At 39.9% G+C, this 21,273-nt stretch overlaps 1 protein-coding gene across 9 annotated transcripts in view; it reads left to right on the top strand.

The window, feature by feature from the left end:
* Positions 1-21,273, top strand: part of WDFY3 (WD repeat and FYVE domain containing 3) — a 234,280-nt gene that overhangs the window by 196,547 nt on the left and 16,460 nt on the right. For all 9 annotated transcript variants that reach the window (XM_072810775.1, XM_072810774.1, XM_072810770.1 and 6 more), the window contains 7 exons: positions 774-880; positions 8,750-8,903; positions 13,266-13,357; positions 13,590-13,802; positions 16,677-16,824; positions 18,086-18,240; positions 19,154-19,312. In XM_072810775.1, coding sequence (XP_072666876.1) covers positions 774-880; positions 8,750-8,903; positions 13,266-13,357; positions 13,590-13,802; positions 16,677-16,824; positions 18,086-18,240; positions 19,154-19,312 — 1,028 coding nt within the window. The remainder of the gene's footprint in view (positions 1-773; positions 881-8,749; positions 8,904-13,265; positions 13,358-13,589; positions 13,803-16,676; positions 16,825-18,085; positions 18,241-19,153; positions 19,313-21,273) is intronic.

The following is a 21,273-nucleotide window of genomic DNA, read 5'->3' as shown; positions in this document are numbered from 1 at the left end:
CTCCTGAAACTCTATACTTATTTATTATATTTAATGTTTTGATACTGTTTTGTTTTTAAAGACTTATTTATTTGAGAGAGAAAGAACACACGTGTCTGCTTTCATGAGTTGGGTAAAGGCAGAGGGAGATGGGGTGAGAATCTTAAGCAGACTCGACACTAAGCACAGAGCCTGATGCAGGGCTTGATCTCACAAACCTGAGATCACAACCTGAGCTGAAACCAAGAGTTGGGTGCTTAACTGACTTCACCACCTAGGCACCCCTATTATGTTTAGTGTTTATCATGTGTCCCCCTGAGATGGATGAAACAAAGGAAAGAAAAACCTAAGCCTAACAGTATTCCCTGTGTGGACCTTTTTTTTTTTCCCTCCAAGGAAAATATGTGATAACAATTGCATAATATTCATAGACAACAATTTAAAGAGAGATCATTGCAAAGCCAGAACCTCATGAAAAGTAGCTGTAAGTCAATATCCTACTTTAGTGGAAGATCGTTTGCTATTAAGGCTTATCTATTATAGGAAGCCTCAAAACATGAATTGGTGGATATGCTAAGTTTGTGGGGAAAGGCACTGAGTTATAGTTAATTTGGATTACTGCCAGATAAGCGAGGGATAGTGGTGCCATAAAGTTTTCAACTCCACAAATGCTAATACTGATTGTGTTTAGTGTCACAACTATCACGTGTTAGTGTTTTCAAGCATATTAATACCAATTTTATTTTTCACCTTTACAGTTTTGTTTTCAATTATGCTTTAATTTTTTTGAACAGGAGAAACTCCAGCCTACCACTATGGGACCCACTATTCATCTGCAATGATTGTGGCCTCGTATCTAGTAAGGATGGAGCCATTCACACAGATATTCTTAAGGCTGCAGGTAAAACTCTAAATTTGCTATTTTTCTATTTTAGTCAGACCTCCTTTCTACTTAAAATTGTTGCTTTTTTTTCTTTTTAATGTTGGTATACTGCCTTACAAGAAGCCCTTTGAAGTTTTAGACACAAAACATAGTCAAACAAAGTGGAATTTCACTGGATCAAAATTAATAAGTAAACTAGAATTTGTTTATAGTAAGCAAGAGCTAGGGTCCTTTTGTTAAAGAAGCAAGTACTGTGTGCTCTCTACCTGACTGGTTTAAATTAACAACAAATATTTTAAAAAGAGTAATATACTCTAGCTTATTCCCTGTCTTCTTGATTATAATTACTTTTCTCCACATTCTCTGTCATTTAATCAGAAAATGTTTATTGAATACTTACTATGTACCAGGCACTGTTCTAAGTACATGGAAGATATCAGTGAATAAACACAAAAGCTCTGCTTGGTAGAGCTTATATATTTTACTTGAGGGAAACAAGGCAAGAATAATAAATAAATACATTTTAAAGTATCTAGGAATATAATAAATGCTATCAGAAAATATAGATCAGAGAAAGGAGGCTGGGAAATATAGGAGTAGGAGGTAGAGGAGGGTGCAGTTCAGTTATAAATAGAGTGGTCAGAGTGAGTCTCCTTGAAAAGGTGGCATGTGAGCAAAAACTTGAAGGAGATGAGGCAGTTATTCATGCAGCTATCTGGAGAAAGTGTGTCCTAGGTGGAGGGAAGAGTCCATGTGAGGGCCCAGAGTTAAGCATGTGCCTGAGATGTTTTAGGAGCAGCAAGGAGGCCACTGTGTCTAGATCAGAGTAAGTGGAGAGAAAACTCATAGAGGATGGCATCAGAGAGGTGGCAGGCCTTGGTGGCATTGTATGGACTTTGGCATTTTCCTGCAGTGAGCTTCCTCATGAAGACAGATACACTGTGTCCACCTAAAACAGCAATAGGGAGTTCGTTTGAGGAAGGTGTGGTATATCTATGAGGCTATGCAATCAAAAGAAATCCTTTTTCTATTTGAATTTATTATAACTTTTTGGGCTTTCTTAGTTTTTCTTTAATTTTTCTTATTAGAGTTCGATTTGCCAACATATAGTATAATACACAGTGCTCATCCTGTCAAGTGTCCCCCTCAGTGCCTGTCACCCAGTCACCCCATCCCCCCGCCCACCTCCCCTTCCACTACCCATTGTTTGTTTCCCAGAGTTAGGAATCTCTCATGCTCTGTCACCTTCACTGATATTTCCCACTCCTTTTCTCTACTTTCCCCTGTATTCCCTTTTGCTATTTTTTATATTCCCCAAACGAATAAGACCATATAATATTTGTCCTTCTCCAATTGACTTAATCACTCAGCATAACCCCTCCAGTTCCATCCACGTTGCAGCAAATGGTGGGTATTGGTCATTTCTGATGGCTGAGTAATATTCCATGTGTATATAGACCACATATTCTTTATCCATTCATCTTTCGATGGACACTGAGGCTCCTTCCACAGTTTGGCTATTGTGGACATTGCTGCTAGAAACATTGGGGTGCAGGTGTCCCGGTGTTTCACTGCATCTGTGTCTTTGGTGTAAATTCCTGGCAGTGCAATTGCTGGGTCATAGGGGGTAGCTCCATTTTTAACTCTTTGAGGAACCTCCACACAGTTTTCCAGAGTGGCTGCACCAGTTCACATTCCCACCAACAGTGCAAGAGGGTTTCCCTTTCTCCACATCCTCCCAACATTTGTTGTTTCCTGTCTTGTTAATTTTCACCATTCTCACTGGTGTGAGGTGGTATCTCATTGTGGTTGTGATTTGTATTTCCTTGATGGCAAGGAATGCGGAGCATTTTCTCATGTGCTTGTTGGCCGTGTCTATGTCCTCCTCTGTGAAATTTCTATTCATGTCTTTTGCCCATTTCATGATTGGATTGTTTGTTTCTTTGGTGTTGAGTTTAATAAGTTCTTTATAGATCTTGGATACTAGCCCTTTGTCTGATAGGTCATTTGCAAATATCTTCTCCCGTTCTGTAGGTTGTCTTTTATATTTCTGGACTGTATCTTTTGCTGTGCAGAAGTTTTTTATCTTAAGTCCCAATAATTCATTTTGCTTTTGTTTCCCTTGCCTTCATAGATATATCTTGCAAGAAGTTGCTGTGGCCAAGTTCAAAAAAGGTGTTGCCTGTGTTCTCCTCTAGGATTTTGATAGATTCTTGTCTCATATTTAGATCTTTCATCCATTTTGAGTTTATCTTTGTGTATGGTGTAAGAGAATGGTCTAGTTTCATTCTTCTTAACATGCCTGACCAATTTTCCCAGCACCATTTATTGAAGAGACTGTCCTTTTTCCAGTGGATAGTCTTCCCTGCTTTGTCGAATATTAGTTGACCATAGAGTTGAGGGCCCATTTCTGGGTTCTCTGTTCTGTTCCATTGATCTATGTGTCTGTTTTTGTGCCAGTACCACATTGTGTTGATGATCACAGCTTTGTAGTACAACCTGATATCTGGCATTGTGATGCCCCCAGCTCTGATTTTCTTTTTCAATATTCCCCCTAGCTATTCAGGGTCTTTTCTGATTCCACACAAATCTTAAGATGATTTGTTCCAACTGTCTGAAGAAAGTCCATGGTGTTTTGATAGGGATCCCATTAAATGTGTAAATTGCCCTGGGTAGCATTGACATTTTCACAATATTAATTCTGCCAATCCATGAGCATGGAATATTTTTCCATCTCTTTGTGTCTTCCTCAATTTCTTTCAGAAGTGTTCTGTAGTTTTTAGAGTATAGATCCTTTACCTCTTTGGTTAGTTTTATTCCTAGGTATTTTATGCTTTTGGGTACAATGGTAAATGGGATGGACTCCTTAATTTCTCTTTCTTCAGTCTCATTGTGAGTGTATAGAAATGCCACTGACTTCTGGGCATTGATTTTGTATCCTGCCACACTGCCAAATTGCTGTATGAGTTCTAGCAATCTTGGGCTGGAGTCTTTTGGGTTTTCTATGTACTGTATCATGTCATCTGCAAAGAGGGAGAGTTTGACTTCTTCTTTGCCAATTTGAATGACTTTTATTTCTTTTTGTTGCCTGATTGCTGAGGCTAGGACTTCTAGTACTAGGTTGAATAGCAGTGGTGAGAGTGGACATCCTTGTCATGTTCCTGATCTTAGGGGAAAGGCTCCCAGTGTTTCCTCATTGAGAATATTTGCTGTGGGCTTTTCGTAGATGGCTTTTAAGATGCTAAGGAATGTTCCGTCTATCCCTACACTCTGAAGAGTTTTGATCAGGAATGGATGCTGTATTTTGTCAAATGCTTTCTCTGTATCTATTGAGAGGATCATATGGTTCTTGTTTTTTCCTCTTGTTGATATGATCTATCACATTGATTGCTTTACGAGTGTTGAACCAGCCTTGCATCCCAGGAATAAATCCTACTTGGTCATGGTGAATAATCTTCTTAATGTACTGTTGGATCCTACTGGCTAATATCTTGTTGAAAATTTTTGCATCTGTGTACATCAGGGATATTGGTCTATAATTCTCCTTTTTGGGGGGTCTGTCTGGTTTTGGAATTAGGGTGATGCTGGCCTCATAGAATGAGTTTGGGAGTATTCCATCCCTTTCTATCTTTTGGAACAGCTTTAGTAAAATAGGTATGGTTTCCTCTCCAAACGTTTGATAGAATTCCCCTGGGAAGCCATCTGGCCTTGGACTTTTGTGACTTGGGAGGTTTTTGATGACTGCTTCAATTTCCTCCCTGGTTATCAGCCTATTGAGATTTTCTATTTCTTCTTATTCTAGTTTTGGTAGTTTGTGGCTTTCCAGAAATGTGTCCATTTCTTCTAGATTGCCTAATTTATTGGTGTATATCTGCTCATAATATGGTTTTAAAATAGTTTGTATTTCCTTGGTTGGCTGTGATCTCGCCTTTTTCATTTGTGATTTTATTAATTAGAGTCTTTTCTCTTTTGTTTTTAATAAGGCTGGCTAATGGTCTATCTATCTTAATAATTCTTTCAGAGAACCAACTCCTGGTTTTGTTGATCTGTTCCATGGTTCTTCTGGCCTCTATTTCATTGAGTTCTGCTCGAATCTTTATTAACTCTCTTCTTCTGCTGGGTGTAGGTTTTATTTGCTGTTCTTTCTCCAGTTCCTTTAGGTACAAGGTTAGCTTGTGTATTTGGGTTTTTTTACAGTTTTTTGAGGGATGCTTGTATTGCAATGTATTTCCCTCTCAGGACTGTTTTTGCTGTATCCCAAAGATTTTGAATGGTTGTATCTTCTTTCTTATTAGTTTCCATGAATCTTTTTAATTCTTCTCTAATTTCCTGGTTGACCCTTTCATTTTTAAGCACGATGGCCTTTAACCTCCACATGTTTGAATTTCTTCCAAATTTCTTCTTGTGATTGAGTTCTAGTTTCAAAGCATTATGGTCTGAAAATATGCAGGGGACAATCCCAGTCTTTTGGTATGGGTTAAGACCTGGTTTGTGACCCAGTATATGGTCTATTCTGGAGAAAGTTCCATGTGCACTTGAGAAGAATGTGTATTCAGTTGCGTTTGGATGTAAAGTTCTGTAAATATCTGTGAAATCCATCTGGCCCAATGTATCATTTAAAGCTCTCATTTCTTTGGAGATGGTGTGCTTAGAAGATCTGTTATTTGTAGAAAGCACCGTGTTAAAGTCTCCCAGCATAAGTGTATTATTATCTAATTATGTCTTAACTTTGGTTATTAATTGATTGATAGACTTGGCAGCTCCCACATTCGGGGCATATATATTGAGGATTGTTAAGTCCTCTTGTTGGATAGATCCTTTAAGTATGATATAGTATCCCTTGTCATCTCCTACTATAGTCTTTGGGATAAACTTTAATTTATCTGATATGCGGATTGCTACCTCTGTTTTCTTTTGAGGACCGTTTGAATGGTAAATGGTTCTCCAACCTTCCATTTTCAGGCTGTAGGTGTCCTTAGGTCTAAAATGAATCTCTTGTAGACAGCAAATAGATGGACCTTGCTTTTTTATCCAGTCTGAAACCCTGCACCATTTGATGGGATCATTAAGCCCATTCACGTTCAGAGTTACTATTAAAAGACAGGAATTTAGTGTCATCGTAATACCTATTCCATTCCTGTTTTTGTGGGTTATATTTCTTTAGGCGTCCTCTTTCTTTTACAGAGTCCCCCTTAATATATCTTACAGAGCTGGTTTGGTGGTCAGTTATTCTTTCAGTTTCTGCTTATCTTGGAAGCCCTTTATCTCTCCTCCTATTCTGAACGAGAGCCTTGCTGCATAAAATATTCTTGGTTGCATGTTCTTCTCATTTAGGACCTTGAGTATGTCCTGCCAGCCCTTTCTGGCCTGCCAGGTCTCTGTGGAGAGGTCTACTGTTAATCTAATATTTCTCCCCATATAAATTAGGGATCTCTTGTCTCTTGCTGCTTTAAGGATTTTCTCTTTATCTTTGGAATTCGCAAGTTTCACTATTAGATGTCGGGGTGTTGAACGGCTTTTATTGATTTTAGGGGCGATCTCTCTATCTCCTAGATCTGAATGCCTGTTTCCCTCCCCAAGTTAGGGAGGTTCTCAGCTATGATTTGTTCAAATACACTTTTGGACCTCTGTCCCTTTTGGCGCCCTCTGAAACCCCAATTAAACGTAGATTTTTCCTTCTAAGGCTGTCATTTATTTCCCTTAACCTTTCTTCATGGTCTTTTCATTGTTTTTCTCTTCTTTCCTCTGCTTCCTTCCTTGCCATCAACTTGTCTTCTATGTCACTCACTCTTTCTTCTACCTCATTAACCCTTGTCTTTAGGACCTCCAGTTTGGATTGCATCTCATTTAATTGATTTTAAGTTTGGCCTGATTAGATCTTAATTCTGCAGTCATGAAGTCTCTTGAATCCTTTTGCTTTTTTCCAGAGCCACCAGTAGCTTCGTAATTGTGCTTCTGAATTGGCTTTCTGACATAGAATTGTAATCCAAATTCTGTAACTCTGTGGCAGAGAGTACAGTTTCTTTCTTTTGTGGTGAGTTCTTTCTAGTCATTTTGCTCAGTGCAGAGTGGCTAAAAATGAGTTGTACTGGAAAAAGGAAGAAAAAAAAAGAGAAAAAATAAAAAACAAGGAGGGGCATCCTCTGGTTCTATATACTGTAAATCCCTCGACTTCCCCTGGAGCTTTCCATCCAAGTTCTTGCTTGGCCAAGAACTTGCTCTTCCCCTGTCCTTCCAGCTGGTCTTCTGGGGGAGGGGCCTGCTGTGTTGATTCTCACGTGTGTGCACCTGGGGGAGCTGCCCACCCCCTGCCAGGTGCACAGCTCAGTGCGAGCTGTTTATGCTGAGGCCCCTGTTCCCTGGCAGCCCCACCTCTCCAGGCACAGGATGACACCAAGAGGAACACCATCCCTAGCGGCGGTCACCTCTCCAGCCCTGGAGTCTGCTCCCGCAGTAACTACCGCAGCTCCCAGTCCCCAGGGACCTGGATGCTCCGGGGACGGGGGCGCCGATCTGCACAGCTGGAGGCACCCGGCGGCAGGAGCGTCCTCTCTGTCCTATGCCCTCCCTGCCTCCGCCTGTCCCGGGGAGAGCGCAGGATCCTGGCTGTGTCCCCGGCACCCTGAGCTCTGGAGTCTGCGCTGCTGGAATCGCGCTCCTGGGCCGCGCAGGCCCCTCCGCGCGGAGTCCCCGCCTGAGTTGCTCCCCGGGCCCACCCGGCGCCTGCTCCAGCCCTTTACTGAACTCAGCCCGCGGTGTGTGGCGCGCTCTCCCCCAGGCACACTTCCTCTCCTAGTGACCCCAGGAACCTGGGGGCTCCACCGCCCCTCCTGGGATCCTGCCCGAGTTCCCTGCGAGTGCCTTTCCCTCCGGGAAGAATCTGGTGCAAATTTTTAAAAGTTCCTGCTTCTCCGGGACTGGGCTTTCCTGTCAAGAGGCTTTTGCCACCAGGCCTTAGCAGGGCTCCTGACAGCAGCCCTCCCCCACTTGATTCTTTTTTATTTATTTTATTTATCTATCTATCTCTCTGTCTAATTATTTATTTTCCGTCTTCCTACCTTGTTAGAAGCGCGACCTCTTCTCACTGTAGCATTCCAGCTGTTCTCTCTTTAAATCTCAGGCCGAATTCATAGATTTTCAGGATGATTTGAAGGTTATCTAGGTAATTTGGTGGGGACAGGTGACTTGGGGACCCTACTCCTCCTCCAGCTTGCCCCGCCCTACTTTCCTAATTTTTCACCTAATTCTTAGAAGTGTGAGAACTTGAATGTCATGTTAATTTAAAATATCAATCAAACATATATTTAACTTGAATGTTTCCAACTGTAGATGGCCACATTAGAATCTTATTTTTAGGAGCATCATCAAACTGTGGAAGAATTCATATTTCCTTACACTCTTGCCCTCTCACTAAAAACTAATTTTTAAATGACTTCTAAAAGTCTTTGTATTTGGATTTCACTTTGATTACAAAATATACATTCATTAAGCACAATTATGAAGCACTCCTTTTAAGAAGCACCCCCAAAAGAATGAGACTAATTTTCTTTTTGTGATTTTTAAAATTGTGTGTGTGGGGATCCCTGGGTGACTCAGCGGTTTAGCATTTGCCTCCGGCCCAGGGCATGATCCGGGAGTCCTGGGATCCAGTCCCGCTTCGGGCTCCCTGCATAGAGCCTGCCTCTGTGTGTGTGTGTGTGTGTGTGTGTGTGTGTGTCTCGTGAATAAATAAAGAAAATCTTAAAATTGTGTTTGGTCTAGGATGATGGGAAATTTGAATTGTGACCAAATGTATTTATTTTATTTTTTCAAGCCAGTGAGCTTGACAGAAGCCATGAGGTAGGGACGGCTCTCTAACAGAGCAGTGTCTTCTCATTTTGCCCACAGGGAGGCCACTTTGACCTGGCTGACCGGATGTTCCACAGTGTGCGTGAGGCCTGGTATTCAGCATCAAAGCACAATATGGCAGACGTAAAAGAACTTATCCCAGAGTTTTTTTACTTACCAGAATTCCTGTTCAATTCCAACAACTTTGATCTAGGTATGTACAGTTGTGGCACTGTCTTAGGAACATTAACCTGGAAAAGACCAATAGAAATGAAACTTTCCTATATATTGTCTGCAGTACACACTGACAGGAAAGGACTTCCTTGTGGTTTCAGCAGATATTATTTACTGTGTGTGGGTGTAAATGGAAAAATAGATTTATGCCCAAAATAGCTGTTTCAAATGTGGAATCTTGGGAAAATTTAAAAACTAACAAAGATTACATTTAATGGTCAGAATATTGTGACTTCAATAAAAACAAAGGTGAGGTGACAATATATTTCAAAATTATTAAGGTTGAAGTTAATAGCCAAAAATGATATAGCCACATTTTTCATGTATTGCTTTAATCTTATGTATTGCCTGAGGCATTCTCAGCTTGCATGCTAATATGTTTTAAAATTAGAATTTTAGAATAACTTTAATTCCTCTTCTCTATCCTGTTAGAGTAGTATTATCTAGAAAAACAAACAAATCAATAGTTCTAAGAAGTAGAGAAATTTCGTCAGTACTCTGCTTTCTTTATATAATCCAGTTACGGGAAATAGATTTGATTTCGGCTACAGTTTCTTGGAACATAGTTTGCTGATCTAGGTTTCTGAGTATTTCTTTTTCAACATCAAAATTCCATTGTTTCCACTTTAGAATATTCCTGCCAGACATTCTTCTATTTTCATATATTTTTAATATTTCATATCATATCATATTTAAGAGTTCAACATACTGTACTACCTCGAAGTTTTGTTAATAGAAAATTCAGGGAAATGTTCATATCCAATACATCTGAGGATTTTTCTTTTTAAAACTAGTTTTAAATGATTTTTAATTGTCCATTGGCAGTTCTAACTTTGTGAAATTATTGCTCCAGGTATAATGGGAAAGATAATAAGACTCTCTCAATAGCTCTCGCAAAAGACCTGAAACAGTCTCATCACCTGTGATCGGACCTAGAGCTAACTTTTGAGAAACTAAAAATACCAAGTTGTAGACCTTGGAGTTGGATTGAGTGATGGCTCCTTAAAGGAATAGAATAGATGGTGAACAGGGAAAAACGACAAATGCATACACAGTATTTGAATATGGATGCACATTTAGTGTTTTATGTGTTCACTTATAATTCACATTTGGAAAATGCTACTCTCTTCTCTGGGGATACTACTTTCAAAGAGAAAAATATGGAGAGGTACAGAAAGAGCCCCATTCTTCCAGAAACACTAGATCAGTTATAATAACATACGTTGCAAAAATGTTTTAGCCCAGACCACTTACAAACCTCACTAAATTACCCAGTTTTAAATAAGTAAATTTAAAAAGGGTCATGTATTTTTGTCATGCTCAGCTTCATAATAAATCTTCCTTCCATGAAATCACACACTTTAAAAAACACTATTTGCATGTAAGAGCTAAAGCCATAAAGGAAAAAAAAAAAAAAAAAGCTAAAGCTGTAAAACTCTTACAAGAAAACATAGGGTTAAATCTAAATCTTACTGATCTTCTGTTTGCTGATGCATTCACAGGCATCAACAACAAAAAAGATGACTTGGACTTGATCAAAATGTAACACTTCTGTGTCCAAGAGCATTATGAAGAAGCTGAAAAGAAAACCTACAGAATGGGAGAAAATATTTGCAAGCGATATATCTCTTAAGGGTCTAGTATCCAGAATATAAAGAACTCTTATAACTCAACAGCAAAAAGATAACCCAATAAAAAAAAAAGTGGGCCAATGACCTAAGTAGACATTTCTCCAAAGAAGTTATACAAATGGCCAGTAAGCACATGAAAAGATGCTCAGCATCATTAGTCATTAGGCAAGTACCAGTGAAAATCACAGTGAGGTACCACTTTCACATCCACTAGGATGGCTGTGGTGAAAAAAAGCCACAGCCATGGAAAAAAGTAAGAACTGAAAAGAGTGTGGAAAGAGTAGCAGCTTCATGCACTGGTGGTGGGGATGTATACCATGGCTCAGCTGCTGTGGAAGACAGCTTGGTGGGTTCTTAAAATTTAAAAATAGAATCACCATAAGACCTGGCAATTCCACTCTGAGATTTCTGTCCAAAAGAACTGAAGACAGGGACTCAGGCAAGTACATATACACACCTGTTCATGGCAACATTACGCACAGTAGCCACGTGTTAGAAGCAGGCCACATGTCTGCCGATGAATAAACAAATTGTGGAATATACATACAGTGGAATGTTATTTAGCCATGGAGAAGTAGGAATTACTGATACACGCTCTAACATGGATGAATCTCAGAAACATTATGCTAAGTGAAAGAAGCCAGACACAAAATATCACTTAATTTATGATTCTGTTTTTAGAATATCCAGCATAGATAAATCTACAGACAAAGAACATAGATCAGTGGTTACCCAGATAGGGCAGGAGGAATGGGGAACCACTGCTTAATGGATATAAGATTTCCCTGTGAGGTGATGAAAATCTTTTAGGGCTAGATAGAGGTGATGGCTACACAAAATTGTGAATGTACTAAATGCCACTGAATTGTTCGCTTTAAAATGGTTAATTTGGTTAGGTAAATTTCATTTCAATTACCAAGAAAAAAAAACCACACACACACAAAAACGTTGTTTGGCCTCTAACTGGGAAAGATAGAAATGATGTGAAACAAAGTGCACTTGGGTTTTTTTTCCTGGTTCTGGGATGAGTAACATTCTCCCAGTCTTCTTATCTGTATACCCTTGGATATAGGTATACATGCAGGGAAGCTGCAGAGTACCAGAACCAGACCAGGAGTATACTACAGAATGTTCCCTTTAAATTTTTAAATTGCAGATAGTGCTGGTGAAATAAAATTATATAGCACAAATATTAGGGATTATAAGCATATTTTTTGAAAAGTAGATTATATGTCAAGTCTGGGGATTATTACTTGCTTCTTATTGAAAACTTGGGCCTGAGAGGAGTGGACTGAGAGTGTGAAAGAGAGGGAGAGATGGCAGTAACTTGGTTGTTTTATTTTTTTCTTAAGTCATATGGTATTTTTTCCAACAAGTTAAGACATTCCTTTAAACAATAAACTGATTTTTGTTTTTCTCACTTTATATCACATTGTCAGTAAAGCCATTAAATAACAGTGATGAGGATAAGATTGTTTCTGTGGGAAATATTTTTATTGGCCCTCACTTGAAACTGTCTTTGTGTTCTAGAATTTGAACAATTTGAACTTCTCTGAAATTTTCTAATACGACTGTTTATCTGAGTCAACATAACTATTCATAGAATCATTTTTTACATTGATCATCTGATTTGTATTGAGGAAAACTGTAATCTAAGGTTGACTTTTTGATCTTTACTTCATAAAAATGAAAAGACAGGACCTGTTTCCTGAGATACCAGTCCCATGTAATATGTTTTGTTTTGGATGGATTTTATAGCAAACAGTTTCTTTAATATTTTTCAGATTATCTAGCTGTGACTAAATTAACAGTTTCTATGGAATAAATATCACTTCCTTGTATTTTTTGTTTCTGCCAATAGCCCCATAGTTTTTCCAGATGTTTTTTTGTGTTAAATGGTATACTGATAGCAAAAAGTTACATATCAGATTTGATTTTTTTTTAATGAGAGTCCCTACGGCATAATACATGTCAGTTCTACAGCGCTCTCTCAAGAGTTTAAGAATCAGAAATAGGAGAAACCACGTGTATTGCGAATATTTCTGAAAGGTTGATATTTTCATTTCCTCTTTAGCAAAAAGAGCACTCAAACATCTCAGTGACTTAGAAATTAGGTATTCCTCCAGCAGCCTTCATGTGAATGGCAAAAGTTTGTCAAAACATAAAGATAAGAAATTCAGTAGTGGTTCACTGCTGATGACTCACCAAGTTCTAAGCATTCAGGAAAAACGCAAACAAAAGATTTGAGAGAAATTGCTGATGATCTTCCAAATGTGCAGACCTAAGGGGGTGGAACTTGAGCATTTTTTCCAAACTCAAAACAGTAGCCTCACAAAAGTTTTCATTACAAAGGAGTCCCGTGGTCAGTTAAATTTCAGGAATGTTGTGCCTAACACCCCTCCCAGAGAAGGGCTGTGCCTCTGAGGAGTCTTGCAGGAGGAAACATGTTTAACTTTGGGTAACTCAGCATTTCTGAAGTCATCTGACAGGGCGGGCCCCTTATTTTTGCTAACGCTTAATAATCTGAGAGGGAACACTCTAAGGAGCAAACTTAGGGAAATACCAGAGTAGATGATCTCAGAGGGCCCTTTCTGGTGGTAAAATCTCATAATTCTGGTGATGAACCTAACCCACTATTTCTCTGTTACTTTAATGTAAAGTTACTATTTATCCTGTCTTTCATTATCTCTTTAATTTATCCAATTGCACAGGCTGTAAACAAAATGGCACCAAGCTTGGAGATGTTATCCTTCCACCATGGGCAAAAGGGGACCCACGGGAATTCATCAGAGTCCACCGTGAGGTAATGGGAGCCCCCTTTGCAGTTGAATTTTGAGCCCCCTTTGCAGTTGAATTTGGATTTCCTTACAAAGAGAGGACTTTGAGCAAAATATCACCCATTTGTTCAAATTACAGATATGGTTCTTATGATTTTTAGTTATCTTAGTTCCTTGTGATCTCTGACCAGTTCTTTTTGCTTTCTGAGCAAGTAATAAAAGTCAGCCTGTGACTGAACATGTGTTTTGAAATTACAGGCTTTGGAATGTGATTACGTGAGTGCCCATCTGCATGAGTGGATTGACTTAATCTTTGGCTATAAACAGCAAGGCCCTGCTGCAGTAGAAGCTGTAAATGTCTTCCACCATCTTTTTTATGAGGGTCAAGTGGATATCTACAACATAAATGATCCACTAAAGGAGACAGCCACCATAGGATTTATTAATAACTTTGGTCAGATCCCTAAACAGGTACGGATATTCTTATTGTTGCTTTCAGTTTCATTTTTTAAGCTTTAATAATATTGCTATAGATGGTGAATGGCCATATAATATAATAAGTTTAGGCTAAGTTTTCATTGAAGAGCCATACCACCCGATAGGTTCAGTAGGTTCCAAGATGATTGCTTTCTCCTCCCTTCTGCAGTCTAGGTAAATAGAAATGTTCAAAGAGAATTTCCCCTCAGACTAGTGCAGAATGTGCTTCCGTGTATCTACACAAGACCTGGTGGGAGGATGGGAAGAGCACAATCAGGAAAGAAGATGGGGTCTTGGGGGCCATAGCACACCCAGAGGGGGTTTCATCCCAAGGTGAGTAGGAAGCCAGTGCTGACTTTGAACAAGGAAATAGCATGGTCATATTTTGATTTTTTTTTTTTAAGATTTTATTTTTGAGTATTTTTGAGTAATCTCTACATCCAGCATGGGGCTTGAATTTACAACCCCTAGATTAAGGGTTGTGTGCTATACCGACTGAGCCAGCCAGGTGCCCCCATATTTATTTCAGTTTTAAAGATCATCCTGTCCATAGTCTTATAAATGCACACACTCTAGGGGAACCAAGTTAGCAGGAGAATACCACCCAGGAAGCTCTTAATAATAGTCGAGGGAACAGATGGTGGTGTGTAGATTAGATTAGGGATGCAGGTCTGATGAGTGCTCTGGAGGAGATGCATGCCATGTGAATGGCAAGAATTAGCCCTGTACTAGCTGCTCTAACTGCTGTCTCCAACCTGAACAGAAAGACCAAGAACATAGCCACCCAGTACCCAGATGGAGTAGATCTCTCACTTCATAGTGAGCAAACCCCTATTAGAGACTTTATACCGTCTTTCCTCCCCATCCTCCAGACCACACCAGAAGAGTGTGATGTGCCAGGGGTAACCAGTGCTGTCGGAAAGACACACTTTGCTGGCCGTTCAAACCACCTGCTTTTCCGTGCCCCAGGCTCTGCACTTTGTCCTAGCTATCCTTCTCTGGTCCTGCCTCAGATCTCTCTCCTGGGCTCCCTTTCTGTACATTAAACCAACTTGGAGGTTTCCAGGGTTGATAGTTGGGAACACTCAGAACAAGGACACATCTTTGTATGACATACAGCAGGAGAACCTGTAACCACACCACTCATGGTGCAATCTGACCCCCCAACCAAGGAGCTATGTTTACTTTTAAAGAGGGAGTTGCAGAAGGAGAGGGAGAAAGAGAGCCCCAAGCAGACTTCACGCCCAGCCCAATGCAGGGCTTGATCCCACAATCCTGGACCGAGACCTGAGCCAACACTCGAATTGGACGCCTAACTGACTGAGCCACCCTGGCACCCTGGAACTGTGTTTACTTTTAATGTGAAATGCTTATTGATGACCTTTAATTGCAGCTGAAGAATCTCAGTCATACCTTTCCTTTTTACTGAGGTTTACAAGCACAGGAACTGTTTCATACTCTCTTAAGACACAAATATTCTGAACAAAAAAATCAAGACACATGCACTAAGGATTTTAGTCCCACTTTCTTGAGTTTAAGAGGCAGACAGTATGGGAACTATAGTTTGAATATTTCTCAGACATTCCAGTGACTGATAAGAGTCCTTCGAAGTATGCCATTCTAGAAAGTCTAGGTTTAGATACACCTGGGTGACTCAATTGGTTAAATGTCTGCCTTTGGCTCAGGTCATGATCCCAGCTCTACGTTGAGCTCCCTGCTTAGCAGGGAGTTTGCTTCTCCCTCTGCCTGCCACCCCCAACCCCCCTCCCCCACCGCCACTCATACTTTTGCTCTCAAATAAATTTTTAAAATCCTCAAGAAAAAGAGAAAAATCTAGGTTTAACTGTCAGCCTATCCATACATTGTTATATACCCTCGCCTGGCAAGGTGCTCTATCCCTAGGTCCTCTTAAAAGTTTTTCAGCAAATGTCCATTTATGAACATGCTTTAAAGTAGGGGGGTCTTTTTATGCAACTGAAGAGTCTGTGTCATTTAGAGAAAATAACAGAACCCTGATCTATGCATATATATATATATATATGATAGGAACAATGTGTTTGAATGTTTGGGTGTCTAAAATGTCTTTCTCTGTACAAAACATTTTTTCTTCGGAAATCCAGAATGTCAAATTCACAAAATGTGAAGGTTTTCTAGTCATTTTAAATCTCATTTTCATAAGATTTTCTAAGTATCTTCCTCAGACTAACAGAAATGGCTCTATGCCTATTTTGGAGATCTATAGTATTTGAAAAAATCATCTTAAATCTGTATTGATAATTTTTTAGTTCTATAGTAATACCGAACCGAACAGGGATGTCAAAGATTTTATTTTCTTTTTTTCCCCTTTATAGCATTGTAATGCACAAAGAAGGCAATAGTGTTCATACTTTCAACAAATTAGTAGCATCTAAAAGACACCAAAATGATGTCACAGAGAGAAAGACCATGTTGAAGCCAGAAATAACTTAGTTAGAATGTCTGCCTGCCAACAGTGGTACAGAATGGTATCTGGCTATAAAGAATTGGTTACTTTTTAAAATCATTGGAAAATAATTGTTGGTCAACTATAGTTTGAGTAGATTGATTTACTCCTGAAAAGTTACGAAATCAGAACAGCATAGAGCATGGTGATAACCCAAGCTTTTAAAAAGTTTCATGGTCCCGTCCCTGCTTGCTGAGATGGGGGAGACCTCTGGCATCCTACTGAGCCTCCCTAAAAGTTCTTTCCTCCAGGGGAAGGTGTGGTAATGTAGTGCCTAGTGGTCATTGTAAAGCTCAAGTGAAATATAAATGTAACTACTGGCATATAAAAGGGCGCTCAGTAAGTGTTAGCTTTCATTGTAAAATGTGTCACCTCTTTCATCCTAGTTATTTAAGAAACCTCATCCACCAAAACGAGTGAGGAGCCGACTGAACGGAGACAGTATGGGTGCCTCTGCCCCCCCGGGGTCCTCAAGTGACAAGATCTTTTTCCATCACCTGGACAACTTGAGGCCTTCTCTAACACCAGTAAAAGGTGAGGTGTGATAGGAAGTCGACCTTTGTTTGTGGGAGTAGTTAACAATCTCAGCTTAACAATAGCAAATGTGTTTTTCAACATTAGTGTCATTTGTAGTAAGTGCTGTGTTTTTGTGATAAATCACCAAATACTTGTTAGATTTTTCTCCTTTTCCTTTTAGTTGGTTTGGGTATTTTTGGCCTATTGGATTTTTCATCAAGAAGAACCAAACAGGTTTCTCCTCCCTGCTAAGATAGCGAGAAAACTCTAATATACCAAATTTCGTAGGTCAACTTTTTATGTGTAGAAAAACCTTTGTAATCTACAGTTATATGTGTTCTGTCAATTTAGAGATAACAGTAAAAAGACTACATTTTTGATATGCAAACTAAAACTATCTGTCTTTTATCTAATGTGGTTGTGAGTTATCTAAAAGTACTTTTTTGAGGTACCTCGGTGGCTCAGTTGGTTAAGCAAGCCTTCGGCTCAGGTCATGATCTCTGGGTCCTGGGATCAAGCCCCAGTCAGAGTGGGCTCCCTGCTCAGCAGGGAACCTGCTTCTCCCTCTGCCGCTCCCCACCCGTTCTCTCCCCGCACCAAATAAAATCTTAAATAAATAAATGTACTTTCTCAAGTGGATTTTTTTCCCTTAGAATGAAAAAATGTTATTGCTACATCTTGAGGTTGTCACCGTTAAATCCAAAAATTGGAGTATCAAAGTCTGGTTAATTTGGTAGGCACTCCGTGCCATTTTGGCTCATTACAGAAACTGACCTGTGCCAACTCCACTCACCACCAGTAGTGGTTATGGAACACTGGTGTGTTCAGCAGTGTTCTGGGGCAGAGCAGGGAGTCGGACCTCTTGAGGGACAGCATGTCCTTCCTTCAGGAAGTCTAAGGCTGGATATCATTTGGGAGGTGCTGAAGGCTTAGGTTAATTGAAGGTCTGGATATGGCATTCTGGAGAGCATCCCAGATTACTCTGTGCTGTCCAATGATCAAGAAGACTAGCCACTTGCTAGGAACCAAACCCACATGTGTCAAGAGACAGGAAGGCTGGAAGGAAGCCCTGCAGAACACTTGTCAGGGTCCAAGTCCATCCACCCAGTGGAGACTCAAAAGCCAAGCTCATTGGCTAAGGTTATTTTGTCCTAATGTACATGTCAGGATACTTGATTCATATGAATATTTGAGAGGACAATCCCTTATAGGGTCATGAGGTTCATTTTTCTTGTCCCTGTTCTGTTGATGTTTTTTTTTTTTTTTTTTTTTTTTACAGAACTTAAAGAGCCTGTGGGACAAATAGTGTGTACAGATAAAGGCATTCTTGCAGTAGAACAGAATAAAGTTCTTATTCCACCAACCTGGAACAAAACTTTCGCTTGGGGCTATGCAGACCTGAGCTGCAGGCTGGGAACCTATGAGTCAGACAAGGTTTGCATTGTTTCTTGCTCACTCATTTAATCTTGCTCTTTTGTGGTTTGGATATCCTGCTTCAAAGGGGTGGGAAGAGCCTGGGCCAAGGGCTAATCACCTGCTCCTCCAGAGACTCGAAGAAGGGAGAGCTTTACGGCATCAAATCAGGTTGAAGGAGTTGTGGACAAGGCATGTTTCCTACAGAATAAGCCTCTTTTGAAAAGTTGTGCACTATGCTCTAGCAGTTTCCCTCTTAAAGAATTCCTCCGAGAGGTCCTAGCCAGCCAGGTATTCACCATTTCTGACAACTTAAAAGAGCCTCTTTTTGGTGGATCACGGTCTGGCCCACTTACCATTTCAGTACTTTTAAGTGGCTGATGGAAAACCCGTCACCTGTCACCCAGGCAGCAGCAACTACTGTGTGGAGTCCCATAGTAGCTCTTGGAGAGGCTCTATGTGTGACCGTTCAATTTCCTTTGCTAGCCCTCTGCCGATCCCCTCCTGAAGGCAGGTGAGATCTAGTTTATGCAAGTCTGTGTATCGCTGTGTGACACAATTCTATTTAGTTAACGTTCTTGTTGAACAGCAGCACTGTAATCTCCATTCACCTCTAACTGGCTACAGCAAACACATCCTTCTACCAGGTTGTCCCCTGCATCATACACAGCATCACACAGTCAGAACATCATTTTTCTGGACTGAAGAAACTGGAGATACCCACTATGAGCAAAGTCCCTTTTAATATGATTTCTTACCACAACTGCCGCTAGAGGCCGTAGGGCTAGTTCAGGGTAGAGCCTCAGCAGAAATGTTGCCAGAGTGAATCCAGTCCAGAATTTATGTGGACATTTGCCTATGAGGTACCTACGTGGGGGTTGTCCTTCACTCAGTGTGCTTGGTGTGTGTGTCTCACATCTATTTTATTTTACAGGTAGTGACTATTTACGAATGTTTGTCTGAGTGGGGCCAGATTCTCTGTGCAATCTGCCCCAACCCCAAGTTGGTCATCACCGGTGGAACGAGCACAGTTGTCTGTGTCTGGGAGATGGGCACCTCCAAAGAAAAGGCCAAGACCCTCACTCTCAAACAGGTAACCAAATAAATGGAAGATGGACCTATCCCGTCTTGGCATCCTGTGCTCTAGAGAAACTACAAAGCTTCCTTAATTCTAAGGTGCTTCAGATATCATGGACAAAATTAAAAAAATGTATGTTCTTTTGCTACAAATGGGTCGTAAGAAAAAAGAAATGAAATCAGATGGTACTATTTCTAAAAATGATCTAAACTGGGCCTTTTTTAAAATCTAAAGCAACAGGGATCCTGGGTGGCTCAGTGGTTTAGCACCTGCCTTTGGCCCAGGGCGTGATCCTGGAGTCCCGGGATCGAGTCCCACGTCAGGCTCCCAGCATGGAGCCTGCTTCTCCTTCCTCCTGTGTCTCTGCCTTTCTCTCTCTCTCTCTCTCTCTCTCTCTCTCAAATAAATAAATAAATAAATAAATAAATAAATAAATAAATAAAATCTAAAGCAAGCTGTCTTTAGGTAATATATTAATATGGGTTCTTGGGTGGCTCGGTTGAGCATCCAACTCTTGGTTTCAGCTCAGGTCATGAAATCAAGGTCATGGGGTCAAGCTCCGCCTCAGGATTCTTTCCCTCCACTTCTGCCCCTCCCCACTCCGGCTCACATGTGCACATGTGGTCTCTTTCTCTAAAATAAATAAATAGGGATCCCTGGGTGGCTCAGCAGTTCCGCGCCTGCCTTCGGCCCAGGGCGTGATCTGGAGTCCCGGGATCGAGTCCCACATCAGGCTCCTTGCATGGGGCTTGCTTTTCCCTGTCCCTGTGTCTCTACCTCTTTTTCTCTCTGTGTCTCTCATGAATAAATAAATAAAATCTTAAATATATATATATATATATATATATATACATATATATATATATAAATAAATCTTAAAAACAAGAACAAGTGTGTGTGTGTGTGTGTATATATATATATACACACACACACACTTTAATATATTTAAGTAATACAGTTGAGCCTTGAACAACATGGGTTTGGACTGACCTGGTCCACTTATACACAGACTTTTTTTCAATAAATCCAGTATAGTGCTATAAATGTATTTTCTTTTCCTTATGATATTCTTTTTTTTCCTTTTGATATTATTATTAATATTTTCTTTCTCTTGCTCACTTTATTATAAGTATACAATATAGATACAAAATATTTGTCTAACAACTGTTTATGTTATCGGTTAGGCTTCCAGCCAACAGTAGACTATTAGTAATTAAGTTTTGGGGGTTTCAAAAGTTACACACAGATTTTTTACTAATCAGGGATCAGTACCCCTAGCCATGTTGTTCAGGATCAACTGTGTTGTATGTAGATTGGATTTTTCCAAGCCAAATTATACTTGTGATTGATTCCTATTAATTATCTTTCTGGGTGATTTCTGTTTGGCTAAACTAGTAACTCTTTGATTCATTTTTTTCTCTTTCCTTATTTATCATCTGATTATTATGTACTTGCATAAAGTTTTACCTAAAGCAAGAAACCTTTTATAATTAAAGCCATCTTTTTTTTACATTTGAGTTGTGAGGGTTTTTTTTATGTAGTACACATCTAAGTGTATTTTATGATAACAGATTTGAAAAACAATGTAACAATAATATCTGTTGTATATTGAGCATGTATCATGTTCAGAACACTGTGCTGGGTGTTTTAAAATGTAAAACTCCAACCCTCACAATTCTACGAGGTAGTTTATAAGCCTGTTTATACCTGAGAATACCACTGCTTGAGGAGATGAAGACACAAACCCAAGTCACATTTAGAAGTAAAGCCAGGATGTGAATTCAGTTCTTTGTGACTCCAAAGTTCTTTAGAAGCCAAACTCAGACAGTGGCATCTTAAATATCTGTGGAAAGAATGGACCCCCTTGTACTTACACCACCAGTCATGTATATGGGCCAAAAACTTCATTGGTTGCTGAGTTTAAATATGGACCACATAAAAAAATACAGTGCCAACATGAACAAATACAAGGTTGA

This window comes from Canis lupus, chromosome 33 (genome assembly GCF_048164855.1).
Source record: "Canis lupus baileyi chromosome 33, mCanLup2.hap1, whole genome shotgun sequence".
NCBI classification, from domain to species: domain Eukaryota; kingdom Metazoa; phylum Chordata; class Mammalia; order Carnivora; family Canidae; genus Canis; species Canis lupus.
This window is presented reverse-complemented; position numbering and strand designations above follow the sequence as displayed.